This window comes from Fistularia commersonii, chromosome 23 (assembly GCF_037954325.1).
Source record: "Fistularia commersonii isolate RoL2024-O1a breed Wild chromosome 23, RoL_Fcom_v1.0, whole genome shotgun sequence".
NCBI lineage: Eukaryota > Metazoa > Chordata > Actinopteri > Syngnathiformes > Fistulariidae > Fistularia > Fistularia commersonii.
In genome coordinates, this window is record NC_141306.1 from 7288518 (window position 1) to 7309345 (window position 20828).

The 20828-nt window shown below is 43.4% G+C and overlaps 2 protein-coding genes across 3 annotated transcripts; one reads left to right on the top strand and one right to left on the bottom strand.

Annotated features, from left to right (window-relative positions):
* Positions 1–61: 61 nt before the first annotated feature.
* On the top strand, positions 62–10231 carry ap5z1 (adaptor related protein complex 5 subunit zeta 1). Of its 2 annotated transcripts, none has more exons than XM_086170207.1 (18): positions 62–130; positions 317–462; positions 1297–1434; positions 2667–2847; positions 3011–3161; positions 3851–3963; positions 4083–4260; positions 5321–5461; positions 5594–5631; positions 5971–6133; positions 6299–6477; positions 6582–6724; positions 7840–7958; positions 8147–8274; positions 8402–8499; positions 9112–9244; positions 9413–9627; positions 9705–10231. In XM_086170207.1, exons 2-18 carry the CDS (start codon positions 422–424, stop codon positions 9955–9957), a joined length of 2412 nt encoding a protein of 803 aa, XP_086026333.1. In that variant the 5' UTR covers positions 62–130; positions 317–421; the 3' UTR covers positions 9958–10231. The 2 variants fall into 2 exon arrangements, with proteins under 2 accessions (XP_086026333.1, XP_086026331.1); XM_086170205.1 differs by lacking the exon at positions 62–130 and adding an exon at positions 4501–4548.
* A 124-nt stretch (positions 10232–10355) lies between these two features.
* mmd2a (monocyte to macrophage differentiation-associated 2a) lies at positions 10356–20165 on the bottom strand. The gene is made up of 7 exons (XM_086170208.1): positions 19840–20165; positions 15951–16032; positions 14198–14358; positions 13883–13957; positions 13304–13405; positions 13079–13148; positions 10356–12507 (listed from the first exon to the last, which is right to left on the bottom strand). The coding sequence occupies exons 1-7, from the start codon at positions 19938–19940 to the stop codon at positions 12307–12309; spliced, it is 792 nt and encodes a 263-aa protein (XP_086026334.1). The 5' UTR covers positions 19941–20165; the 3' UTR covers positions 10356–12306.
* Between the last annotated feature and the right edge of the window lie 663 nt (positions 20166–20828).

The following is a 20828-nucleotide window of genomic DNA, read 5'->3' on the forward strand; positions in this document are numbered from 1 at the left end:
AGGGGAGCATTGGAGGGCGGAGCGAGAGAGAGAGAAAGAGAGAGAGAGAGAGAGAGAGAGCGAGATGGAGAGAGAGATGGAGAGAGAGCGGATGGAAATAACAGGTGATCATCGTCAAGTTCAGTACACGGTACAGTATGGAAGAGTCTAAATAACTAACATTTCCAATAACGACAATAAAAATAATAACTAAGATCATAGGATGAGGTGGAAAATTATTCTCTAAATATTATTGTGTAATGAGTTTTACAAACAAACGCGCTTTATTTCAGTGATTTTATGGTGTAGGCTGATATTCATCACGTCCCCTTTCCAGATCCCCGGAACCAATTGAAGGTTGTGTTTTCAGTCCGGACCGGAAACGCGGTTGCACTGTTTACCTTCCGCACCGGAAAAAGGGACGCTTTGACTCGCTCTCGCCATGTATTCTCACGGCTCGGAGAGTTTAATTAGACAGGCAAGGTAAGAATAATTAACATTTAAAAATTTAAAAAGAGACGTGTGGTTGAGTTTACGGTGCTTACAATAAAAGTGTAAGATTGCCTTACATTTTTGTCCATCTTTTACCATTCAGACCTTGGCATTTTACGACCCTGGGCATTTTTGCTTTTTTTATCCGGCCCGCCGAAGTATTTTCTTTGAATATTTTAATATGTATTTTCAGTCAATATTGAATTTCGAAACTCCTTATTTGTCCGTTTTCTTTTAATTTTGTATGGATGATACATATATACTTAACATACAAAATAATGTCGGTACATTTTTAAAGTTGAAAGAAAATGCCAAAAAAAGTGAATATTTAAATTTTCATTTTGTTCAGTTTACATGATACCTAGTTTGCCCGCACATAGAAATTAAATAAGAAATATGGCCCGCCTGTCAAATTAATTGCAAATCCCTGGTTTACATCTACAGTGTAGACAGATGTAAACCAGGGATTTGCAATTACAGTGTAGATGTAAACCAGGGATTTGCAATCAATTTGACAGGTGTAGATTCTACATCTTCGATATAATGCAAAAAAATAAATTAAACAGAACACTTGACAGTGTGGGGAAAGTACCTTTTTTTAGAAGTGACACAACTTGGGGAACTGAAAGTTTATTGAGACATGAATTCAACATGGAAACATTTTAATTTAAGGATATGCATGAAAATATAGTCTACATTTTAACAGCGGAAACTCAAATACAATTTCCCAGAAGGAAAGACAAAATGAAAGGCATTTTTAATCACTTTGCAAATGTGGAACTTGTATAGTTTTAGTTATATGTCGTACCTGTGCCCATTAACAAGGGAAATCCAGGAGCCTGAGCTGCAGAAGTTTTACAGCAGGTTAATCAAGTTGCTCCATGGGAAAGAGCTCTGCCATGAGACTGTCGACTCCCTGCAGAGACTCAGCCTCATCTTGGCAGCAACCAAGCACACCAGAACGTAAGCGACTACGTTCACATGCATCTCATTCATCCTTAGCGTCTGTTTTTCAAGTTTCCAACCTGCTCTTGGTGTTCTACCACTGTCCTGCCCCTGCTTTATTCTCTTTCTCTCCTGTATGTCTCTCATTGTATCCCCTGCTTACTGTCACTGATGATGTTTCCTGATCACTCAGATGACAAAGCCCTAATCCCTGACTTTGTCATGCCTGTCACTTTCCAAATGTTCTCCAAACAGCATTCTTCCATTTCTTTGTTACTTTTGATTACTGCAGTGACCTGTTCTGAACGTACTGTGGAACCATATCAAGTAAAATACACAATTAATAATTGTTGTCGAAGTTAAATCTGATCTGTTTTTTTGCCCCTTTATGGTGGTGAAAGCAGGGAACAGGTTGAGGAAAATCTAGAGAGGTGGAGGTATACGCTGAAAAGGAGAGGACTGAAAATTGGTCCCAGCAAGACAGAGTTTATGTATATGAATGAGAGGAACCCGGATGAAACTGTGAGGCTACAGGGAGTGGAGATCAAGAAATTGGAGGATTTCAGGTACTTGGGGTCAACAGTCCAGAGTGACGGAGAGTATGGAAAAGAGATGTGGAGACGGATTCAAGCAGGTCGGAATGGGTGGAGAAAAGTGTCAGGGGTACTATGTGATAGAAGACTATCAGCCAGAATAAAAGGAAGGGTGTACAAGACAGTGGTGAGACCAGCGACGCTGAATGGACTAGAAACAGTTAGAATGACAAAAAGACAGGAGGCAGAGCTAGAGGTTGCAGAGATGAAGATGCTAAGGTTCTCTTTGGGAGTGACCAGGATGGATATGATCAGGAATGAGTCTATCAGAGGGACGGCTCATGTTAGATGTTTTGGAGAGAAGGTCAGAGAAGCCAGACTGAGATGGTTTGGTCATGTACAAAGGAGGAAGAGTGAATATATTGGTAGACGGATGCTGGAATTGGAGCTGCCGTGCTGGTAGTCTTGAGGAAGACCAAAGAGAAGATTTATGGATGTAGTGAGAGAGGATATGAAGGTAGTTGGCATGAGAGAGGAGGATACAGAGAATAGAGTTAGATGGAGAAAGTTGATTCGCTGTTGTGACCCCTGAAAGGAGAAGCCGAAAGGCGAAGAAGAAGAAGAAGAAGAAGAAGATAGTGTCAAATGATTTCATATATCAGAAATGCATACATATTTTGCTCCGTCTAAACGAATTGTCTGTTTTCAATGTCACAGATTGCCCCCGGAGCTTCAGAGGAGGCTTGTCTCTTTAGTTTCTTCCCCAAGCGAGCAGTCCCAGGTGCTGAGCTCAGCTGCTCTCAGAGAGACTCTGCCCCTCTCTGGTCAGGAGGGAAACTACAACCTGGATGACTTCAGTCCATTGAACAGTCACAGTGCTTCTCTGCTGCTCTCACAGGTGTGCAGTCACGATTATCTGTGCGTCTTATCAGTAAAATGACAAGTAAATTTTTGCCCACTAGATATAAATAGCAGTTACAAGATTGAGACAAAAAAAAAAAAAAACACTGATCCACCAAATCTTATATAATATCTAATCGTAATTCGCTGATCTCTAACAGGTAGGATCCAAGGATGACCTGACATCTCTCTGCGTCCAACTCTTTCACAGTCTGGATAGCCGGTCATCAGAAGCACCGGCTCAGTCGCTCGCACACACCCTGCCGATACTCAACACCATCCTCACACACTGCTCCGACTGTCTCAGCGAAGGTAGCAGCAAATCTGATCAGATCATTCATCACGGCTGTTCATCGCGGTTCATTAAAAACAAATCAAAAGCTTTTAGGCGGTAAATAGCTGTATCAGTCTGCTGCGGACGAGAAAACGGCTGAGCTGGAAAGCGAGGTTCTCAATTTACCAGTCTGTCAGCTCTCGCCAGTGGCGAAGAAACTTTGGGTCTTTGGAGTGAAATGACTTTTCTCCGCAGGGTGGCTGGGCTTCGCTTTAGCGACAGGGAGAATGAGGAGCGCAGACGTCCCGAGGGAAATCACAGTAGACCCACCGCTCCCTTGTGACTAAGGGCGTCAGTTGAGATTGTCGGGGCATCCGGGAAAGATCTGGACACCTCTTGTTAGAGGAGGAGGCCCCGTGGTCAATCTGTAACTTGCTGGAGGGATTATATATCCCATCTGGCCGAGAGATATAGAAAATCACATCTCAGATAATCTTCTAAGTTATTTTGGAAATCTGACTGGAGATGTTAAGTACGGATTTAGACATGATCCTTGAGTCTACATCATTTGAAAAAATGCACAAAACAATGTCACATTTTGGCAATAGTGTATGTTTGTCTTTATTTATAGCCCGGTCTCACAATAAGCGAGCAACATATAAATTCTGTTGGGCGCTCAATGAGCGGATCTCCCTTTCTTGTCTCTCAACTCTTTGACTGACAACAGATCACGTGACCCTCCTGAGTAAAAAGCTTATCGACTGGCTGCGATATGCCAGCATCACTCAGGGAGCCGGAGCTTCCTCGGGAGGTTTCTTCACCGGATCCAGGTCACGACAGGTACACAGTGTGTTTGATGCTCGTTTATGAAAGCTGCCATTTCCTGTAAAAGCTCTGAAGACGTGAAATTGTGTTGTTGTATTTCTATTCGAATCGGACTCTCTTCTGTGTCTTGTCAGCCGGTGCCGATAGCTGAGCTTGATGGGTCCGTGTCAGGGGATTTCTTCACAGTTCTGTGTGTGGGTCAGGGCTTCACTGAAGACCAGTGGATGAACGTCTACTCCTTCTCGATTCTGCGGCACTGGCTCCTCACCTTTCACTCCATGTCCTGTGGGAATAGCAGCAAAGGAGACATGGGTACGGCCTGACCGCTCACACCAAAGACCAGAGACACTTTTCTTTATGGTGTAACTGCAGAGATAAATGGCCAAACATCGTGTTCATCGATTTAAAAAAAAAATGGCATCTCCTCACCAATTACAATTAAAGGCAGCCCCAAATAATGGAAACCTCAAATATAGACTCCGAAGGCTGTAATTCTTATTACTGCATTTGAGCCTCCTCGGCTGACCTGCTCTGTGTCTTTATCGTCTCCAGCTGACAAGTTACATCTCAGTCTCTCCCTCTCCCACTCCTTTTCTAATGGTAAGAAGTGAGACTGCAGTCTTTGCGTGCACAAGTGCCAAGAAGAGCACATCCATTAACCTCTTTCATAACTCTCGAGTCCAGGGTTTTGCACCTGGGCTCACGCTGCTTCGAATGGTCACTCACCTACCTGTGCTTTGCCATGACTCAACTGACCAGAAATCAGTTAACTTGCAAATCTGCTCTCTTGATCCTCTTCCTTTGGCTGGTTTGAAATGAGCAGCCGGAAATGTTTTCCTCAACACTTCTGGCAATAAATGTTTAGACACACTTATTTCTTATTGACTACTTGGATTGTTTGCATGCATTTAGCTTATTATCTCTGTTATTCATTGTAAAAACCTTTTAGCTAGGAAATGAGTGCTGATTCCTTGCCCGCTGTTCTGTGTATGGGAAAAACTATGTTTCATATTCTAAAAGTGGTATTTCTAAGTTATTTTGATCTTATATTTTGTATTGTTAGTGAAATATAACTGCACAGGATGACAAAGAGGAGACTGTTAAAGATACTGTCTACAATGTTACATATGTAACAAAATAAGTTATAATTTCAATATCATAGTTTAGCTTCCATTGTTTCTTTACATCACTAGCTTGTATCGGGCGAAATGGCCAACAGAAACCTGATGCTAAAAATGAGCATGTCAGGATTAATTTCATGAAATTCTATTGACTTCATCCAAACTATCTCCAAACATTGTGCCGTTTATGCTGTTTTTATCTTGTTCATCTGGCAGTAATAGAATATATTCCCTGACCTTCTGTGTGGCAGATGACCGGTCAGAGGTGGACGGATCTGTGGTTTCCATGGTTTCGGCAACATCCTCCTCCAGCCGCCTGCTTCCTCCAAAGGAGCGCCTGAGAGAGAAAGCTTTCCAGTACTGCCAACGGCTCATTGAGCAGAGCGATCGTAGTAGGTGCACGCGTTTATGTCGGCTAAGGAAATACCACCTCCCGCGGTGGTGACTGTGGAATTCAAATAAATTGTTGCGTCATGTGTGGCTGTTAAAAAGACTTAAGATGTGTCTTAATCTGTTTGTCTCAGAGGCCCAGAAAAAGACTGACACTGAACTGCAGAAGGCGGTGAGACGCTCTTTTCTTTTGCAGAATGCTCACATGCTGCATCGAGTGTTTTTGGCTTGTACCCAGACACCAATAGTGACCACAGCCTCATGATATTATACAGTTGTGGCATTTAATGGTTAATAATCATGTGGCACCGTGGAAGCAATGCTGTTAAAGTTACGCAGGATTACTTTTGGTGATGGACGCACAAGTTCACTGCTTCATTGTGTTCATGATATATTAAATTGTTTAGCACTATTATGGTGCTGCTCCTATGGAACCTTGGGCTCCATGTCGATTTAAAATTTACCAAAGGATTTTGCTTGTGTCCTGTGTCTGTCCTGTTCCCTGGCTCAGTGCCTGGTGGAGGCGGTGTGTATTCTGGACGTCCTGTGTGCGGAGGATGCCTCCCTGGTTTACCGAGCGTTCCCCTGCATTAAGTCACTCTTCGGTCGGCTTAGCTCAGACCTGTCGTTCTCCAGAGTGCTGCTGCCCATCGCACAATTCTACCTCAATCACGGTGTGTTGCGATGACGCTCCGGACTCTGTCACTTTCACATTTCTCCAGAGTGTAAATATGGAAAACAGAATCTCTTATATATTTCTTTTTCTACAACAATCACAAGTAGAGTGTATGTGAACTTCTATCATTATTAGTTCTTAAGTAGCTGGATCTTTACTCCAGGTGAGGTGGCGGCCGTGGACTGCGAAGCCGTGTGGAAGCTGGTGTTTGGCCGCTTTCCTGCTGAGCTCTTCAATAACCCCTTTGTGGCCCATGAGCTCCTACGCTTCCTGCGACTGAACCTTGACAACATACGTCTGAGAGTTCCACACTTCACCCACTATTTCCCAAATCTGCTGAAGGTGAGGACCGGTGGGAGATTTTGCACACCCGCTGTGAATAAGCGAGGACAGCGTGTACCGAGAGTGTGAAAGGCACGCTGTTATTTAATGTTGTCTGTATGCAGTTCTTAGCTTGGGACAGCCCGGCGCTGGTGGAGGATTTTGTGGATCTGTTGCCCTCTCTGGTGACACCGGGAACCGCAGTGGAGCTGCTCCACACTCTGCTGGACCTGCCTTGTCTCACAGCCACGCTGCTCTTGCAGCTGAGGTACCCGTGGATCTAAGATCAGTCCAGGCCATTTTATGATAGAACGATTTTTATGCCATGCAGATTATGTGTTGATCAATGTGTTTCAAAGAGTCTTTTTCTGTTAGTTTGCTTGTATTCTTTTCTCTTTTTTTTCTTTAAGGACTTCTCATACATGTTTTCCGCTAACATGGGTTAAACACTGATAATGCTAATATGCTAATATTTGGACGGCATTAGCCAATACTGTTGTTGGTCGAAAAATCTATTGATAGAAATATATATACATATACAATTTTTCCGCTCAACCCAGTGTATTGCATTGTATTTTACATGGTAAGAAGTAATGCCACACGAATGCAGGAAAGAAAGCAAATGCAGGAAATAAATACTAAAAGAGAGCACATTTCTTGAAGCAAATCTAAATGCAAATAAGACAATACCAATCCATAAATATAATAACGACATCCTTGGGATTCAGGAATCTGAGAATAAATGTCTCCTGGACCAGATTCTTTTCATCAAGTGGACAATAACTTTTTATTTGCCTTTCGTGAAGCCGACCCCCTTTTGAGCCTCTGTCTTTCTGAAATTCTTGGCTTTCTCCAAACCCCCTGCCTGAGGATCACTATCAACTTACATTCTACACAAAACACCAGTCCTACCGCCAATAATATGAATAATATTGCTATTATGTGGGGCGGTGGTCTGGACATCTCCCTGTATGCAGATGACGATGAAATGCCAGAGTCAATGTCCGCTTTCTACTTCAGTCTGTACCATGGCACACAGATCGGCTAATAAATCACAATCTTTAAAAATCAAATAAAAAAGGAGCCAATCGTCTGGCTTCCGGCACTTTGTTGTCAGTAAATGCTCTCTCTTCCCATGTGGGTTGTATCTCATTCAAAGAAAGTAGTTTGGGTCAAAACAGAAGCGGTGTTTACCAGCCGACATGTTCAGGGAGATGAAGCTTCATGAGAGCTTGGCCTTTTCCTTTTACGACTCTATAATCATGTGAAGTTTTTAGATGTCAAGCTCTGTTGTCTTTAGGAAAGACATATTCTACTACCCTTTTTTTTTTTTTTTTAACCCCGCTAGTGTCTCAACGTGTGCTCCGTGAACTCCTGTTACAGGTCAGTGAGTTTGCCCATCTCAGAGGCAGGTGGACGCAGCCTGTCGTCAATGGACGCTTTCAGAAGCGCATCATTCAGGGGGCTTTTCCTCTTCCTGCTCCGAGAAGAGGCGGGCACAGGTAATCGCTGAAATACGACTGTTTTCAAGGTTCCCGGATGCAACCGTGGCAACAATTCCTCCAACTGACCTTGTTCTTGTTACGAAGTAGCAGTTTTTCTGCTGAAGTGACGCCAATAGAATCATTGCGTGTGCGTGTGCGTGTGCGTGTGCGTGTGTGTGTGTGTGTGTGTGTGTGTCCTTCCATAGGGGACACGATTGACCGACTAAGCATGCTCCACAAGCTGCTGGCTGAAGCAGCTGATTGGCCGAGAGTTATCCAGTGTGCCCAGACGGTGCCTGTACTTTTGCACATTTTCTTCAACGCTGTCACTCAAGTAGGATTCAATTTTCTTTCTTACAAATCATGACTGGACTTCAACTTCTATTCGCTAGCATTTGCTTTGCCAACAAAATAAGAGCGACACTCGAATATTTGGACAGACTGGACGTTCTGTTTTGTAGGTAGCCGATAAGAAGTTATTATCCCACTTGATCCTGGTGCAGCTGGAGAGGAGCAACCTGCTCCTCAATGTGCCAAAATACATCAATGAGATACACAGGTATATGTGAACACTTAATATTCACTCACAGTCTGCTGTCTTTGTGAAGCAACTTTTAAAAATCCAACTCCCATTATTTGGTCCATTTCCAGTGAAACTGAGCAAATCAGATGAAACCTAGCACGCATCTGAGACCGTCTGGGCATTCTGAAGCCAAGTGGTTCATAATGGTTTCAGAATAAGGCTTCGTAAATCCTTATTTTGCTCTTTATGTATTCGTGAGACTGAGGGATGCTCTCAGACAGTGTGTTAAAGCGGACGTGAGGGCTGCAGCTGCAGGGAGTGTTGTCTCTGCAAAAACAAAACAGACTGTGTCGTGTGGAGGTAAAGACAGCTAGGAAGGGGATTATGGTATGAGAGCAGCAGGAAACTCTTAGTGGCTGAAAACCACAACTTCTTGCACCACTAAGGTGATTTTAACCTTTTGTCAAATGAATAACATTTTGCATACACTCTCAAGCCAAATGGAAACCTCATACCTCTGAAAACACGCAGCTGCGGTCGGCTTGATGCCGTTATGTTCTGCCCAGCTACTCCATCACCACGGCCGTTTTTCCGCCTCAGACAGGCTGTCAGTTTAATACATCATTCTCTCTCGCCGTTTGTCTGAAGGGTGTTCAGTTGCCACCTGCTGAGACTAGGCAAGCTCCAGCCGTCTTTGGTAATGGACCAGTCTCACGAGCTGCTGGAGTTTGCCGGAGCCACCGTCAACGCCTTCAACAAAGAAGATATCTACACAAATGTGGTAAAACAAAATATTAAGGGAACACAAGACTCAGAGAGACATCCTGTCTTTTGGGGTCTGAACAAAAGCCCACTGAAACTCATATCCTAAGAAAGAGTATTAAAAGATGGAAAAACATCACCATGAGACGTTCCGGAAGCTGACACCGAAATCATTCTTAACTCTCAGGTGTGGTTGCTGGGAGAGTACCTGTCGCTGTCGTGTGACTCCCGCTGCTCCGTGAGGCTCATAACTTCCTGCTTCGAGGCGCTGGAGGCCGTGCTGTTCGAGATCACCTCGTCGGCCCCGGGCTCCGGAGCAGACCCCCCCGCCCCCCAGGTCATCACCATGCTAATGACTGCCCTCGCCAAGCTGGCATCCAGATCACATGACCTCATACCCAGGTGGCTGACACATGTTCCTCGTTGATGTTGTCAGTCTGCGTTGTGGTCCGTTGTGTAATTCTGTGTGCGTATTGCAGGGTTTCTCTGTTCCTCTCCAAGCTGAGAACGGTATCAAGAGGTGGGTCGGTCGCCTGGTGCACCGATGAAGACGACCTCGCTGCCATTTTAACACTAGGCGACGAGTTGTTGTCCCTGCTGAAGACACCGGGTGTGGCCCAGAGCGTCCTGTCTCCGCCTCCCTCCGTCATGACACCCCAGTGGCACAGGGACACCAATGTGGCCATGCCACTACAACTGCGAGCGCTCACCAGCCTCACACACTTCCAGTGATTCAAAGAGTCACGTGCACGGGGCCGCTGCTAGGCCCACGATGCAGGACCTGTGGCTGAAGATGTTGTGTGACAACGTGCCGTGGAGCTCGTGACGCCAGCGTGTCTGTGTGTTTGAACTGGAGACGGGCACGCACAGGCAACAATTTTGATTTGTCCAATAATCAGTCATATATGATAAACTGAGAAGCCTTTGGGAATTGAATGTGTCTCTTTATCACTGAACAGCAACCACATATTTCTGCATCAGCTTAAAAAAAAAAACAAAAAAAAAACAGGTGACAGCTCCTTGACAGGATGATAAATATGATGTGGATGATTTCTATAATTAAAATGTCATTTCCGTGAAATTTAAGGTGATTGAGCGTGTGGTGCTGAAATAACGCACAGATCCATCTGTTTATTTTTTTCTTCTTTAATACAGTGATTGTTTAAAAAATACAAATTGACAAAATAGATAATCTGTAATAAAAAGAGAAGAGGCTCATTTCCTGAGTGCCCTGTTTTCCGCATTCAGAACAAGAACCATTTTAAATTATGGCTTGCGGGGAAAATAATCTCAAAGTTGAGTCGTGTTGGAAAGAAGCATGAAAAAGTGAAAATGTATTATTACGTGTTGTCGTATTTGACGGGAAAGTGCCGGACAAGAGTGCCGGCACATCATCATCTTCGAGACTGTTGTCAATCATAGCTTGGAGGCGGTAATAAGTTGTGCACCAAGCCTGAAATATACGTCCTGTGAGAATACACTCTTTATTTCTGGCAGTGACAAAGCTATTTCACACTGGATGGCACACCTGGTCTGCCGCTGACCAGCGTTAGGCAACCCTGTTCTTAATGATGTCTAATTTAAAAAGAAAACTTCGAAAAGGTGCTTTAACAATTAGTATTAACATCAGCTGGTACAAAAGTTAGCTTTCAATGGATCTCAAATGTTAATAAGCCTTTTTGTATGTAGGGTTTAGGTTTGAGGTTAACAACAAGGCTATCCATCTTATCGTTAACTAACACTTTTGATTTTTTTTAATAGCGACTGGATAATGTAGAAATTGATGCCTCTGCTAATTTGATTTCAGCTAGTAAATTATTATTTAACAGCAATTGTTAAATAATACATTAACTACATTAATTAGAGTGAATTAAACAAATACATTTTACCTCGAAATGATTGATTGATCAACAGCAAAGCACAGAATCTGTACAACTGTGGTACTTGGAAAATATGGATTTTAGCACCAGGATAAAGGAATCCTTGGACTTGTGTGTATTTTGGCATGTGGCCCGTGGGAGGGAAGCCAGGAAGTTCCACAGGAGTATTCAATAGTTGCACGACTAATAAAACCAGCCGCCATGCAGCAGAGAGGTAGAAGATGGGGTCAGTATTTCTAACAGCAGCCTGCTGTCACTGAGGTTAGCTTAGCATAGCAGCATCCTCACTATACCGCTGGTTGTCAGGAGGCCGCTGCCTGTCAAACCGACAGAAAAACCCGATTGGTCATTTGTAGGGAATGAATACGTTTCGATCCGTTAATTAGAGGGGAATGGCTGATTATCTGGTTTAATTGCAAATACAATTCAATTGATTCTGTTTTTATTGACACTTGTTTGATTTTCATGCAGAATCCAGTTCTGCAGCTCGAAAACATTGGTGTAAAGGCTCAGTAAGTTTTGAAGTAAGGTTAACAAACTTTAGAGAGAAGCTTCTGGTGACTGATGTGCTTATCATTAAAATTTCCCCTCCACCGGATTATTTTTATCTTTATTTATTATTTTGTTGAATTCTGAAATGATCTGGTTTGACAAGCAGCGGAGTGGTTTTAAATCAAGACGTTTAAAAAAAGGAAATTCAAAAGTTCGCCTGTTCCGATTAGAATTCAGAAAAACACATTATTCATTGTCATGTCGACACCGCAGTCACTGCCAATCAGTCGCTATGGTAACCAGCCACACAGAGGAATAAGAAAACTTGGTGCTGAAAACAAAAGGTGTTGAAATCAAATACCACGAACCTCTTGGAACATAAAGAGGGTTCCCACTCAGTCGGTAGGCACAGATTCGATAGGTAAGACGAGTAGATGAACTCACTTAATCGTAAAGTATTTCTACCAAATAAAATCTCCTGCACAGCAGAATTCTAGGCCTGCACCGTAACCTTGTAACAATTTCCTGACAAACAAGCTAAATCTTTTTAAAGACATTATATATTTAAAAACTTGACCTGGAAGTGCTGAAGGCCAGGTCGGTTTACAATAACCCAGCTCTCCCATTGCAGACACACACACACACACACAGACACACACACTCCCCTCTGTCAGGCACTTGAGGTGGACACTCCGCTGAAAGGCTGCGGTCACCTGGAGGTCTGCAGCACCGGTCCGGGCAAGTACAGGTACCTCCAGATGGCATAGTAGTGAACGCCTGCTCCGGCCGCGACAAATAGGTGCCAGATGGCGTGGGCGAAGGGCACCAGGCCGTCGCTCTTGAAGAAGATCACGCCCACCATGTAGAAAACTCCACCTACCGCCAGCTCACACACACCTGCACGGTCCACCTGCAACACACACTTGCTGATCAGTCAAGTGTCCCTCCTTGATAACTTGACTCGGGTCACATTTTGTTAACTAATGAGGTGAATCTTTATTGAGTCATTACCTATTTAGCACGTTAAAGGTCAGGTAAGGTAAATGTAACTTAGTCTCCTATTACAGATAACAACCAGAGGAAACCCAATAAAAACACAAAGGAAGAGCTATTCAAAACCTATATTATATTATATTATATTATATTATATGGGCATGTCTTTTGAGTGTCAAGAAAGGCGCCTTCAAATGCAATGCATTATTATATTATATTATATTATATTATATTATATTATATTATATTATATTTGCAATATCAGATATATCATTCTGCTTGTCATTATCTGAATTAAGGAAATTAGATGTTTAAATCGTACAAAGCTGTGTTTAAACTGAATTAAAAAAACAATTATCTCGTAATAAGGCAAAACAAAAACCTTCAAGCCCCTCAAAATCCCTCTGGTTTTGACTGTCCCTGGAATATGAAAGCAAAAGTACATCTTTTAAGAGTTGACAATCCTTTTTGTTTTTCCTCTCTCTCACCATGGAGAGGACGACCAAAGCAGGAACAACTCCCATGGCCACGTATCCGATGAACTCTGCCAGCTTGTACCTGCAGGCCAAAGGTGGGAACATGAAGAGATAATATCTCCAGTTTTCATTCTGAGACGATGTTATTGCTGTAAACATCTCAAACCGGGTGTTGGGTTTCAGCGAGGTGTTCCACAGCGGGATGTGGGGCAGAGAAACAAACAGAGATGATGTTACCTCTCGTGAAAAAAGACCACGTATGTGGAGCCGATACAAGCCATGACCCAGATCAGCCAGCGCATGTGGCACGCCCACGGCCCCAGCTCCCTGAGCATCAGCCTGACCAAGCACACACACGCACGCACGCACAAACACACACACACACACACACACACACACACACACACACACACCAGGACATGTGACGTGTTGTGTGGAACATACAGTTCCAGTATCCAGACAGACATGTTTATACACATCATAGTCATTGAATGTGTTTGCAGTGTCTGTTCACAACTTGCTGACTCATGTTATCTTTCAATGTTGTTGTGAAAGGGAATTCTGGGTTTACTGGGCTTTCACTTTGTCTTCACTCTGGCTACATTTACATTTTGTTTTGAACCCGAAATGATTTGCCGTGAGCCAGTCATTTCATTAAAATGTGATTGAATTACCATCAAATAAGACTCTAAATATCTCATTTTGATGCCTCATCCCATGGATTATAGTGCACAAAGACAGAATGTCATTAAATCATTATTCAGCCTTTATTTAGAATTTTATTCAACTTGTCTGTCTGTCTGTCTACAGACCTACCAGGGTGAGTAAGAGGCAGCGATGAAGAAGTAGATAGCCATTCTGTCGCACATGTGGAAACGCTGCTCCACTTTCCTGCAGAGACAATGGGAAGAGGTGAAAAAGCATCTCAGTCTTTCGAAATGTTGATTTTTCATGTTTCATGTTTGACTTTTCTGTCTCAAACACAAAGCTTAAAAATATGCAATCAACCAAGAATGTGGTTTAAAACTTTTTTATGACAGCAGCGTGAGCTCGACCAGATATTCTATAGTCATCTTCGTCTGTGCAGTATAAGTCTGCTGCATCACCACACACACACACACACACACAAACCGGTGATGGCTGATTTTCCAAGCGGCGGTGTGGAAGAGTGTTGATGTGACAAACAGGCCGGTGAGACCACTCCCATAAAGCCAAGCGGCAACACGATGCCATTGGTCGACTGACAGGAAGTAGAGCACAGAGCCGCCCACCAGGCTGGGGAGGATCCACAACTTTGGAGACAAAAAACAAAAACCAATGGCATGTATTTATTGCTTTCAAGAGACACTCTGTTTTTATTTCATTTCCTTAAATCACATTCTTATATTCTCTATCACGTCTGATCAAATAGGGTTTCTCGTGGTAAAGTTCGAGCCACTTGAGACCATGCAGTCACCTTTAAAAAGGGAACGATGTGGATATTTGTATATTCCTTCGGGGAACAGATACATTTTTCTCATTACTGTAGTTTTACTACGTCAAATTTTCAACTTGATTATATTTTTGCGCAGATTTGATCGGAAAGGTGTCACTGTGGTTCACCGCAAGCGAGATATTGAAATATTAAATGGTTATCTCTGGGTCAAAATCCAATAACTTTCAGATCACACTCCAAGGGCGTGCTATACATTGAACTTACAATTCAGTACAAACTCGAAAAAGGTCAAAGGTTTCCTCTTTATCTTGAGATATGCAAACAGATGAGGGGGGAAAACATAATGCGCACGTTCAGCGACACTTGCGGTTTTCGGTCCCCCTTAGTTTACATTGAGTGTCTGACTCATGAAAATGGGAAAGAACATGAGTCACTTTTGGGTGAAATACAAAGCGTATCGGCGCTGTGAGTTAAACTCGTGAGCTCATGTGTGTGTTCGAAAAAAATGCAGTTCCAGGAGCATGGAAAAAAAAAATGAAAACTGTTGGCCAACATACGAAGACACAAATATTCTTGAAGCAAATCAAGCTGACGCTGGTTTGCGTGTCGTTCCGTCTGCCGTGCACAGGATGAAATTAGCACATGATAACAGAGACCTCATATTAATACGGCCCTTTCGGAAAACATCTGACTATCTTCTGCTATTGATTGCTCATTCCATGTGCACGCTGGATACTTTCATTTAGAGCTCCATCTGCTTCTCCATGCATGAGAATCCACTCCTGCATTATGATCAGGCAAAAGAAGGGACACCCTTACAACCTTCCATGACTCCCACCGCATGAATCAATCATCATTGACTTTTAGAATAGCTTGTTGTATAACTTATTAGAAGCAGAAATGTAGAAAACCTGGCAAAACTGACATAATAATAATAATAATAATACACTAGGGTCCCCTCTCCTTGCATCACGTGGCTAAAAGTATCATACACATATGGAAGGAACTTTATGATCATTGTATAACACACAGAGTGCAATGTTGCACTTTTAGAGGTAAACTAATTAAATGCAGATGCATGTATGCATGTAACAATGTGTGTGTGTGTGTGTGTGTGTGTGTGCTTCTGTGCATGTGTGTATGTTGGAAAAATCTGTCTCAGGCTTTACGGTCATTACAGCCATTAAGCGCTGCTTTCGTTATTCGTCTGGTTTATCTACTCTTCCCCCTGCTCTCCCCGAGGCAGTGATGTTCCAGGATTACCGCAGATTAGGAAAAAACCAATCGCAGATTACAGCCCGCTATTTCTAATGTGCAGCCCAAAAAAATCCTCCACGTTCCATCTCATTCCTTGCAATCCGACCCATCTCTTCGGCCCTGCTCATCGAAAAACTGCTCATCGACAGAGTTAATGTGTGCGTTCTGACCGTCCGAGTGTGTTGGGCTCACCCCGTGCGTGGCACAATTAGCAGCGTGCTCATATTCAGTAGGCTGGTATCTCTTACTGGCCGGTACTCTGCAATTCATGAACCTGGAGGAGAGAGAGAGAAAGAGCGTGTGATGGTTCATTCTTTGAGGATTTGCAGGCCTCTAATCCACATCACGCAGTCTCAATTTTACTGTGCCTCATCGTTACGGGTTCAAAATGCCGGTTACGGGACTCCTCTGTAGCTCCACAACAGGAGACTGTACTTCTGACAGCTAATCTCATCACTGTTTAATATTTGTCACTTCAACGCCCACGTTTGTCACTAAGACTCTTGTAATTTTCCATATGTGTGTAGAAGCGGATGGGTGCACACGTGTGTGTGTGTGTGTGTGTGTGCATGTGTGTGCGTGTATGTGTGTGTATGCGCACGCACATTTGCGCTCTATTTAATCAGCAATAACTGTTTCAATCCCAGCTTACAGGCGAAAAACACATCTGGGGGTGTTATGAAACCACATTTTACATCAAGATGAACACACACACACACACACACACACACACACACACACACGCACACACAAACACACAGTTTGATTGCTGACCTTTTAGACAGGACCACAGCTGGGTCTCTATGATTCAGCTGCTTTTTTTTTCATCTCAATCTAAGCACACACACACACACACACACACACATGCACACAAGCAATAGTACCACACGTGTTCCTGGACACAAATCCTGTGACTGATTGATGGAGCAGTGCATTATTTCTGAGTAACGGGAGCGACGGCAGCTAGGAAAACAAAGCTGATGATTCCACGTTTTTAATAGATCCTGTTATCCTTTTAAATTTGGGGGTAATAAAAAATCCTGTCATTGAAAAATAGTTGAGTTTAACTTTAATATCATTGTGCTGCAGGATGATAAGACATTATTGTAAGAAAGCATATTTAAAACCATTCAGAACGTCTTGAGACGAAACACTGGGATCACATATCTCGATATCACAACCTCCATTAGACCAATGCCAAAATGGTGAGGATGTTGGCGGCCCGCTGGGTGCCTACTGATAACCTAGATTTTTAAAAAATAATAATATACGATTAAGACAACTTGACACATGATCTGTTGCTCACATACAAGCATTGATTTGTTCTTGAACATGGGCTATGTGTACCAGTTGTAAATGTTAATGCACCAGTGCATTGATAACCTTTAGATCCCACTGATTCCTTTATTTTGTCTTTTCTCAAACCTGTCTCTGCTCTATAATGGACACCAGAAGTTGGGGAGAAAGTGACTATGTACACAGCCTGCTCGTTTTGACCTCTGTACATGAATCATTCGACAATAGGAGGTGCATTTTTACGGCAGGATGTTTTGATGAAGTTTCTTCCACAGGAACCCGGGGGTCTAAATTTATCTCCAGGTTCATTGATTTTCTCCCAAATCATTTTGGTTGAAATGCCTCTGGCGGTGGTTTGAGTCTGACTGTGTCAGATTTGTATATTCATATGGTTTACACTGCAAATGACTGTTTATTGTATTTAGTGAATTAACTGAGGGTAAACTGGGGGTGTTGAGAGGGCATCCTCTGAATCTTTACTCCATGGACCTGATTCCAAAAAATCTTAATTGGGCAAGGCACGTGGTTATCGCTCTCATCTATTGTCAGAATGAACACGAGGCCCCTCAGAAGCATCTCGTTCTGAGCCTCTTCATTAATATACAATGACACAAAGCAAATCACACAGATACACACACACACATTCACACACGGGGAAACTTAGAAAAGAGGGGTACAAACATCTTTCGTGCCCCTGATAATTACTACATTCACTTTCAAGTCAGATTTTGAGAAAGAGTGAAATATACCCTGACAGACAAGGGTTTTTAGAATGTGTGTGTGTGTGTCTTCTCCCCTCACAGCAGGAATGTCAGTGTTTTCCTGTTGTTTTACACTGTACACTGCCATTTGTGTTCTGTTACACACACACACATTTACTTAACATATTTCAATTCCTTAAAAATCATTTTCTATTACTGACTAAGGGATTTTTGACAGAATTGAGAAGTTCTACACAAATGATGAAATAGTGTGGGTTATTCAACAATGGTGAGATTCCCACATGGAATGTGTTCACATGTGTGTGTGTGTGTGTGTGTGAGAGAGACAAACTTCACCTTCTAATGGCGACGGCAGTTAATAAACAGTCAGCCTTTCTTAGGGCTTTGAGTCGTATGCTGTGTATACCATGAGACTCTGTGTCATCACACCTTTAACCCTATGTCACTGCAGCAGCATCTGACCTATCAGGACTCTCGTCTAAAATTTGTAAACCTCGTTACCCTGATGGTACTTTACGGTATCGCCTCCTTTTCCCAGCGACCCTCCTGCTCGCACACCGCTGGCGACAGCGGCCTGTGCATCAGGAGCGGTCAGGTTTCAGCATTTCACTCCCGGCCTCATCCGAACTTTGCGGCACCAACACGGGGTCGACCAGTAGAAGGGGAACATTCTCCCGTTTTCACCTGTATCAGAGTCTCCGAAACCGACCGTTTTCACATTTCATTTCAGTGTTTTGGTCACAGAATCAATCTTTGACGTCAGGCAGAGTACTGTAGATCGTTCGAGGACGCGGAGAAAGACTCCTGTTGTCCCCGTTTCTGACACCGAGCCTCTCTGGAGGTACAAGCCGAGCGAAAGTGAAAAGATAATTGAGCCGCGTCTTCTCTCTCTCCAGCGTGAATAACAAGAGGACTATTTCTCTGGCTGCTGTTGCGGCACTCTGAGTCCATCAACAAGCCCGACTCTGGTGTCGGCTAACCGGCTATGACAGAACTGTGCGTGCATGTGTGTGTTTGTTCAGTCAACTGAGGAGAGGGAACAGGGATTCACAGGGTCTGATCAGAAAGGACACCGTTGTCATCCAAAACACAAAACTCTCAGTCTCCCACCGCAGAACCGTTGTACAAACTGTCCTCTCTCTCTCTCTCTCTCATCCGCATATGTCTACAGGTGTGAGTGTCTGTGGCTGTGTGAATGCACGCCTACGTGTGTGTGTGTGAGAGAGACTTATGTTTGTATGTAAAGCAAGTGTTGTTAAATCCCATTACAGTACATTCCATATATTAATAGGATCATATGCATGTAAGAGGATCAGAACCTTTGAATCTGGTGGGATAGGGTACACTTAAGGAATGTGTGTGTGTGTGTGTGTGTGTGTGTTTGCATGCAAGCACATGTGCATGCACACGTTTCTGTGTGTCTGAAACTTTTCTTTTACAGCTAAGTTTGAGTTCATCTCCTCTGGGACTCTGGGTTCTCACAATTATCATAACATCCCATCCATACACACAAACACGCACATGCACACGCAAACACGCCGTTGTGTATTTCAGCTAAAAACATGTCAGCAGAGTTTATTCAAGGGTGGAGTCATTTCATGACATTTTCGATCTTCCATGATATATCTCCTTTGCCGATTATTAGAAGTAGAGGTACTTATATGAGTAGTAGCAGATGTAGAAGTATGCGAGGATCAGATTAAGTTGTTCTTTTTGGGGTTTGTGAGGCTCTGCAGATATGTATGAAATTATAAATGTTAGTATTATCTTGACATCATGGAATTCTTTGAACTCTGCAAACTTCTGGCCCACAGCATTCTCAGTACGAGCAGTTGCAGTAAAGAACTATGAATGTACAAATATGTGCAACAATTTACGAAAGGCAGGACAACCTTTTTTATGGCTTCTGTTTCCCACGTTTGCGCGTACGTGCACAAGCCCTGACCTACAACCCGCCTCAGGAGCCGTCACCGTGCCAGCGCATCAGTGCGCAAGGGTGCGCATGGAAGCCCGGTTCCGGCCGAACCCCGCGGGAGGAGGACGAACCGGAAGTCCCCCGGTACCTTCCGAACTTGGTCCTCTTCAGGTCCATCTCGCGTGGTTCCGCCGTGGGCCTCCTACGGATCCCCCATTCCGGATATCCCGCCGCCGCGCGTCCCAACATCCACGCATAAGTCCAGCGGGGAGTGGGAGGGAGGGAGGAGCGGAGGGAGACCGACGCACAGCCCCCGGGAGCCCCGAAGGATCGAGGTGCGGAGCCGCGGGACGAACCGGGCGACGGACGGGACCGGCTTCGTCTCCCAGCTCTGGACGGGGGTGAAGAGGAAGAGGAGGACGAAGAAGGGGAGGAAGAGGAGGGGGCGTTGAAACTACACAGTTTTGTTCTGAGTCTCAGATGTGTTTGCAGGATGTTCTAGGTTAGTTTGTAACTCCTCCTCCTCTTCCTCCTCCTCTCCTCCTCCTCCCCCTCCCCTCTTCCTCTTCTGCCCGATGATAACGCCAACCGCTCCCCAGCCTCGGGTTTTCACTTTCAACATGTCAACACGCACAGAAAACACGAGGAAGAGGGCGAAGCAGGGAGCTATGTTGTCATGAGAATTACTGAGGATTTGCTTTACACAGTATTTCTTCTTCTGCTACCACCGAAACTAGCACCACTGGTATTATTATTATTATTATTATTATTATTATTATTATTATTATTATCATTGGAATCAAAAATATCCTATCGTTCTCAGATGCTGCATACATAAAATCAATAAAATGAGGTGAACAGAAATTGAATTTAAAAAGTCGTTTAATGTAAGTGGTGTCAGGGTTTGGACATGTTTATTTATAAACCCGCAAGGTTTTTGGATTAAGTCCCCTAAAGGTCATGTGAATTACAATATTATGATAATAAGAATAATAATAACTGTTATAATACAAGTTGTTATTATCATTATAGCTGTTGTTATAATACAACAGTTATTACTATTATTAATATTCTAGCAACAGAGAATAATAATTATAAGAATATTAATAATTATGATAATTGTTATTTTATTATAAT

What these genes read in the sequence shown, in the direction of transcription:
- ap5z1 (XM_086170205.1), top strand. Translation starts at nt 422, where the DNA reads ATGTATTCTCACGGCTCGGAGAGTTTAATTAGACAGGCAAG. An exon ending in CCGAGAAGAGGCGGGCACAG is followed by an intron (nt 7,959 to 8,146) that starts GTAATCGCTGAA and finishes GTCCTTCCATAG; the next exon opens with GGGACACGATTGACCGACTA. An exon ending in TCTTCAACGCTGTCACTCAA is followed by an intron (nt 8,275 to 8,401) that starts GTAGGATTCAAT and finishes TCTGTTTTGTAG; the next exon opens with GTAGCCGATAAGAAGTTATT.
- mmd2a (XM_086170208.1), bottom strand. Translation starts at nt 19,940, where the DNA reads ATGTTGGGACGCGCGGCGGCGGGATATCCGGAATGGGGGATCCGTAGG. An exon ending in GCTGCCTCTTACTCACCCTG is followed by an intron (nt 13,406 to 13,882) that starts GTAGGTCTGTAG and finishes GTGCTTGGTCAG; the next exon opens with GCTGATGCTCAGGGAGCTGG. An exon ending in CTTTGGTCGTCCTCTCCATG is followed by an intron (nt 12,508 to 13,078) that starts GTGAGAGAGAGG and finishes TGTGTGTTGCAG; the next exon opens with GTGGACCGTGCAGGTGTGTG.